Source organism: Artemia franciscana, chromosome 7 (genome assembly GCF_032884065.1).
Source record: "Artemia franciscana chromosome 7, ASM3288406v1, whole genome shotgun sequence".
In the NCBI taxonomy this organism is placed as follows: Eukaryota; Metazoa; Arthropoda; class Branchiopoda; order Anostraca; family Artemiidae; genus Artemia; species Artemia franciscana.
Window position 1 is genome coordinate 25,995,426 of NC_088869.1, and position 7,435 is coordinate 26,002,860.

The 7,435-nt window shown below is 31.7% G+C and overlaps 1 protein-coding gene across 1 annotated transcript; it reads right to left on the reverse strand.

The window, feature by feature from the left end:
• Positions 1–4,768: 4,768 nt before the first annotated feature.
• On the reverse strand, positions 4,769–5,629 carry LOC136029647 (zinc finger protein 570-like). Its single transcript, XM_065708148.1, has one exon. It carries the CDS (start codon positions 5,627–5,629, stop codon positions 4,769–4,771), a length of 861 nt encoding a protein of 286 aa, XP_065564220.1.
• Between the last annotated feature and the right edge of the window lie 1,806 nt (positions 5,630–7,435).

Sequence of the window (7,435 nt, forward strand, 5' to 3'; positions counted from 1 at the left end):
ATATAGATAGATAGATATATATATATATATATATATATATATATATATATATATATATATATATATATATATATATATATATATATATATATATATATATATATGTTTTTAACTACGTAAAACTTGCGAATATACAACATTCTTTGCTGTCCCATTGTCTGTGCATATAAATAGATTGTCAGGTTTACCGACTCTTGAACATGCAACATATAATGGTCCATGGGAAAACAATCCGTATTCAGATCTATACCTCATGATTCTAATGATTGCCCTTGAGCTTTGTTGATGGTGATTGCTAATCGACCATTCCCTGAGTCGCCATCGTCATTTATATATCCCCCTGTGCACCCCGGCGTCCCCTTTGTAGTTATGTCCCTGTGTCCCGGTCGTCATTTATATTCCCTGTGTCCCGGTCGTCATTTGTGTCCCGGTGTTCCAGTCTGTGATTTCTCTTTGAGTGTCCCGGGCGTCATTTATATTCCTTGTGTCCCGGTCGTCATTTATATCCCCCTGTGTCCCTCGGCGTCCCCATTGTAGTTGTGTCCCTGTGTCCCGGTCGTCATTTATATTCCCTGTGTCCCGGTCGTCATTTGTATCCCGGTGTCCCGGTCTGTATATACATTCGTTTTTTAGTTTTGTTATTCTCCTTTATTTTTTTTCCTTTTTTCTTTTTTTTTTCTTTTTTAGTTTAGTTAGATTTTTAGATTTTTTAGTTTTTTTATTAGTTTTTAGTTTTTTTGTAGTTTTTACCATTTTTTTAGTTTTTTTAGTTTTTTTTTTACTTATGTCCTGGTCGTCATTTATACTCCCTGTGTCCCGGTCGTCATTTGTGTCTCGGTGCTTTGTTGATTGCTAATTTATATTATATTTATATTTATATTTTTTATATTTATTAATATTTTTTTAGTTTTCTTTTTCTCTTATTTTTCAGTTTTTTCCTTTTTTTTAGTTTTTTCTTTTTTAGTTTTTAGTTTTTTTGTTTTTTACCTTTTTTTAGTTTTTTTAGTTTTTTTAGTTTTTTAGCTTTTTTAGTTTTTTTTATTAGTTTTTATTTTTTTTTAGTTTTTGCCTTTTTTTAGTTTTTTCAGTTTTTTTTAGTTTTTAGTTTTTTACCTTTTTTTAGTTTTTTTTAATTTTTAAGTTTTTTTAGTTTTTTTTCTTTTTAGTTTTTTTTGTAGTTTTTACCTTTTTTAGTTTTTTTTCTTCTTTTGTATTAGTGTGAAATAATTCAGACGTCATATGCGGACAAACACGACGTCACTCGACAGACAGACAGACAGACATAACCCACAAACAACTTATTTTTATATATATTTATTCATATTTTTTTAGTTTTCTTTTTCTCTTTTATTTTTCAGTTTTTTCCTTTTTTTAGTTTTTTTCTTTTTTAGTTTTTAGTTTTTTACCTTTTTTAGTTTTTTTTAGTTTTTTTAGTTTTTTAGCTTTTTTAGTTTTTTTATTAGTTTTTATTTTTTTTTGTAGTTTTTGCCTTTTTTTATTTTTTTCAGTTTTTTTTAGTTATTAGATTTTTACCTTTTTTTAGTTTTTTTTAGTTTTTTAGCTTTTTTAGTTTTTTTTTCTTTTTAGTTTTTTTGTAGTTTTTACCTTATTTAGTTTTTTTTCTTCTTTTGTATTAGTGTGAAATAATTCAGACGTCATATGCGAACAAACATGACGTCACTTGATCCATCCACAGATCCACACACAGACAACTTATTTTTATATATATAGACTAGCTGTTGGGGTGGCGCTTCGCGCCCCCCCCAAGCCCCCCCGCGCGCGTAAGTCGTTACGCGCCATAATAGTTACGCGCCATTGTAGTTGTTTCCCTATGTCCCACCTGTGAATATAGATAGATATATATCTATATATATATATATATATAATATTATATATATATATATATATATATATATATGGTTTTAACTACGTAAAACTTGCGAATATACAACATTCTTTGCTGTCCCATTGTCTTTGCATATAAATAGATTGTCAGGTTTACCGACTCTTGAACATGCAACACATAATGGTCCATGGGAAAACAATCTGTATTCAGATCTATACCTCATGATTCTAATGATTGCCCTTGAGCTTTGTTGATGGTGATTGCTAATCGACCATTCCCTGTCCCGGTGTCCCGGTCGTCATTTACATCCCCCTGTTTCCCCCGGTGTCCCCGTTGTAGTTGTGTCCCTGTGTCCCGGTCGTCATTTATATTCCCTGTGTCCCGGTCGTCATTTGTATCCCGGTGTCCCGGTCTGTATATACATTCGTTTTTTAGTTTTGTTTTTCTCCTTTATTTTTTTCCTTTTTTTCTTTTTTAGCTTATTTAGATTTTTAGATTTTTTAGTTTTTTTATTAGTTTTTAGTTTTTTTTTCTTTTTAGTTTTTTTGTCCCGGTTGTCATTTATATCCCCCTGTTTCCCCCGGTGTCCCCGTTGTAGTTGTGTCCCTGTGTCCCGGTCGTCATTTATATTCCCTGTGTCCCGGTCGTCATTTGTATCCCGGTGTACCGGTCTGTATATACATTCGTTTTTTAGTTTTGTTTTTCTCCTTTATTTTTTTCCTTTTTTTTTCTTTTTTAGTTTATTTAGATTTTTAGATTTTTTAGTTTTTTTATTAGTTTTTAGTTTTTTTTTTCTTTTTAGTTTTTTTGTAGTTTTTACCTTCTTTTTAGTTTTGTTCATTTTTTTTTTTACTTATGTCCTGGTCGTCATTTATACTCCCTGTGTCCCGGTGCTTTGTTGATTGCTAATCGAACATTCCTTTTGTCCTGGTCGCTTTCTCTTTGAGTGTCGTCATTTATTTTTGCTTATTTTTCAGTTTTTTCCTTTTTTTAGTTTTTTTTTTATTTTTTATTGTTTTTAGTTTTTTACCTTTTTTTAGTTTTTTTAGTTTTTTTAGTTTTTTAGCTTTTTTACTTTTTTTATTAGTTTTTAGTTTTTTTTTTGTAGTTTTTGCCTTTTTTTAGTTTTTTCAGTTTTTTTTTTAGTTTTTTATTGGTTTTTACCTTTATTTTAGCTTATTTTTCAGTTTTTTCCTTATTTTTTTAGTTTTTTTTAGTTTTTAGTTTTTTTAGTTTTTTACCTTTTTTTAGTTTTTTTAGTTTTTTTAGTTTTTTAGCTTTTTTATTTTTTTTATTATTTTTTAGTTTTTTTTGTAGTTTTTGCCTTTTTTTAGTTTTTTAGCTTTTTTATTAGTTTTTAGTTTTTTTTGTAGTTTTTGCCTTTTTTTAGTTTTTTTAGTTTTTTAGCTTTTTTATTTTTTTTATTAGTTTTTAGTTTTTTTTGTAGTTTTTGCCTTTTTTTAGTTTTTTCAGTTTTGACGTCACCTGATCCAGTTTTTTCAGGTGACGTCACCTGACACATCCACAGACAGACAACTTATTTTTATATATATAGATATAGAAGATAGATAGATAGATAGATAGATATATATATATATATATCTATATTCACAGGTGGGACACAGGGACACAACTACAATGGCGCGTAACGACTTACGCGCGCGAGGGGGCTTGGGGGGGGGCGAAGCGCCCCCACCAACTGGGTGTTGGGGTGGCGCAAAGCGCCACCCCAACAGCTAGTATAATATATTAATATAACATATATTATATTTATATTTAATAAGATAATATTTGATAATAATATTGATATTTAAAATAAACATGCACCTAATATATAATTATTAATCTGTTCCATCCAACTAAGACATTTCTTTTTTTGAGTCGTCTTCTATTTTTTATACACACACTATTATGAGGTGTGCTTCTTCTACTAAGAAATAAGATAATCTTTAAGGGGGTTAGATCCAAACATTACTCCTCCCAAAATTTCAAGATAATTTCATTTTTTGTATTAGAAAAGTTTCAGCTCAAATATTAAACATACTGGTTTAAAATTATAGAAGTCCAAGCCAGGGAATTACCATCTATTAAATATTTGATGAAGGAATGGCCAATGAAGCTAATTCTAATCCCGCGTGCAGGGATCAGACACGATATTTTAATATCAGCTAAAACTGCAAATTCACATAAAAATTTCCTTTTTTAGCTGTTTAATTTTTATCGAATAACATCAACTAATAGATTGCTATGGACAAGCGGATAATTCAACAACAACCAGATTTTTAAATCACTTAAATTTTGCAACCTGTATGATCAAAGAAAACCATTTTATATCAATAATTTTACGTTTTATTTCTATAAGTAATAATGAATAATCGAATAACATGTTTGAACAATAATACTTCCCAAAAATGCTTCAAAATTTTATTATTCCTAAGCTCACTTGCAACGTGAATTAGCTTTGGGCTCTCACAAATGTTCGGTTCTCTAAGAGTTTGGGTTCTCTCCGCTTTTGACTTTTTTGGCATAGTTCACATTCATAAGGATTTTCTTCATTATGAGTTTTCATGTGCTTAATCAAACTTGGCTTTCGAGAAAACTATTTTTGGCATAGTTCCCATTCATGTTTTTTTTTTTTTTTTTTTTTCATTGTGGACTTTCGTATGCCTATTCAAATTTGAATTGTCTTAATAGTTCTTTTTGCATTCTTTACATGTGGATTCTCATATGCCAAGTCAAACTTGACTTTTGAGAAAATTGTATTGTATCAGATTAACGACGCTTCTTGACTACTAAGGTCCCTGCGTCGGCCCTGCAGTGCATTGCTGCAGCATGATTCGATCTCTAGGTCCCGTATTACCAAGCTAAGGTCAAACCCACTGCGCCACCACAGGACATTTGAGAAAATCTCTTTTGGCAGAGCTAACATTCAAGAGGTTTCGCTCCATTGTGGATTCTCATATGTCGGAACAAACTCCATTGGCTAGAATATTTCTTTTTGCATACTTCGCATTCATAAGGTTTTTCTCCCTTGTGGGTTTCCGTGTGCATAATCAAATTTATCTCTCGAGAAAATTTTCTTTGGCATATTTCACATTCATAATGTTTTCCGCCATTATGGGTTCTCATATGCCGAGTCAAAATACATTTGCTATACATCTTCTTTTTGCATATTTCACATTCATATAGCTTTTCACCAGTGTGAATTCTCACATGCTCACTCAAATTTATCTTTCGAGAAAACTTTTTTTGGCATAATTCACATTCATAGGGTTTTTCTCCACTGTGAATTCTCATATGCAGGGACAAACCCCATTTGGTAGAAATTTTCTTTTTGCATACTTCACATTCGTATAGTTTTTCACCATTGTGGGCTCTCAAGTGTCTTTTCAAATTTGATATGTCAGAATAATTCGTTTTGCATACTTCACATTCATGTGGTTTTTCACCATTGTGGGCTTTCAAGTGCCTATTCAAATGAGACCTATAAAAATATTTATTTTTGCATACTTCACATTCATATAGTTTTTCACCATTGTGGTGTCTCATGTGCATAATCCATTGTGATCTATAAGAATAACTCTTTTTGCATACTTCACATTCATAATCCACTCTAAGCCGGAAAGGCTGTTTCTGATCATGCATCCTTGCGGTATCACAATCCAAAGAAGTAGAAGCTGAAATCAATTGCTTTTGTGACTGATCTGGATCTGCCACTTCTTCCATGGCTATTGTGGGTAATTTTTTTGATGTGAATGCTACATCAAGGCAATCATTGCTCATTGCTATATTTTCAAACCTTTTTTAATTCATTAGATTCACTAGGATACATAGCGAATGCAACAACTACAATCAACTAATAAAATGATGCTTAAATAAGGTTGTATATATATACATAAAATGACATCATACCTAAGATGACAGAGGTTTATTTGCTTATAATTTTAATGACGTCAATCATAAGCAAGGTTCCTAGTATACCTAATATAATGTCATTATATACCTTATTTATCATTCGTAACGTCACTCTCAGCAAAATGTGCACTAATAATAACACAAACACGCGCCATGTTGAATAATAGTAAAGCTTAAGGAAATACAGTGCAGGATCACGGGTCATGTGTGCAAAGGGTATATAGCCGAGAAGCACTATCAACAACAAGTGCAGGGTTTCACACACGATTCAGTTGATTGGATAAAAGTTTAGCTCCTAAATTGACTATGGTACTTTTTTGTTGTGCTCCATTGGGCAAAAGTACAGGCTGAGGAAAATATTTGAGTGAACTTATAAGAAAGGTATGCCCGCCCTTCTCTCTGTATTTTAGACTATTTTCCAATTGTAGCCTGTGTGATCGACATATCAGGCTACGTTTGCCTTCTAAAATTTTACCAATAAGGTAATTGTATTCTAGGGCCCTAATCTTTCTAGGTTAGCCGGCTGAAACTAAACATAACTAGCTAAGGCTACCATGAAAAATAGGCTAAGTTCACCTAATCCATTTTAAAGTAGCTTTCTAATTTATAGTCTAATTGAGATGACTAGTCCTTGGGTAGTTAAATATATCAGAAGCCAATATTGAGGCTTAAGACCCAAGAATGTAGCTGAAGATACAGTCATTATAAGCTGGTCGGGTCTGTGCGTTTACCCCCCAGAAAATACCCCCGCGGAAAATACCCCTGTAGAAAATCCCCCCCCCTCCCGGATAATACCCCCGTGGAAAATAAGACTTTCAAAATTTGAGAATTTTATTTGAGTTTTTTTTTTATTTCTCGTAGGAGGAAGGAATTTTGGCACTTGTATTTTATACGTCATTCACTCAAATTTACACTGTATTAAACTCGAGAACAAACTGGTTTCTTCGTTAATTTCTTTCAGCTTAACGTGAGACAAGACAAAGACAAGTGACAGAATAAATGGAAAATATACTATTTGGCCTTTTTATTTGCATACATTGGGGGGGGTAAAGTATTTGGACAGTTTGAAGTCCGAAAACAATTCTTGCTTCATAATATGCAGAATAATTGTACCAAACAAATTTTGCATGCAGATCCGCTATACTTTACCCTCCCCCCTCTAATATGCAAATATACAGCCCAAATTTGTTTTTAAAGTAGCAAAGAAACCAACGAAGAAAACTATTTGTTCTCGACTTTTACATATCGTAAACTTGAGTTAGTGGCGTATAATACACAAGTACCGGCATATTTCATGGAGAGCGAGAGCTGGATTTCCCGGTATTATTTAAAAACAATCAGATTAATTTAAAAAAAAAAAAAGTTTTTCAACTCAATGTAAGGAGCAACATCAAAACTCAAACATAAATTATTACATATATGAAAGGGGTTGTCTACTCCTCAACACCTCGTTCTTTACGCTAAGTTTTTTTTTGAGCTTTAAAACAAAGATTATTATTCTAATTAAACGGCCATTGTGTTTCAGGAATCGTTCTTAAAGAATTAGGACAAAAAGTCAAAACTTTAGCGTAAAAAGCAAGGTCTTGGAAGAGGCAACTTCTTTCATATGCATAATAATTTCTGTTTGTTTCAAGTTTTGTTTCAAGTCCTTACTTTCAGTTGAAAAAAAAAAAA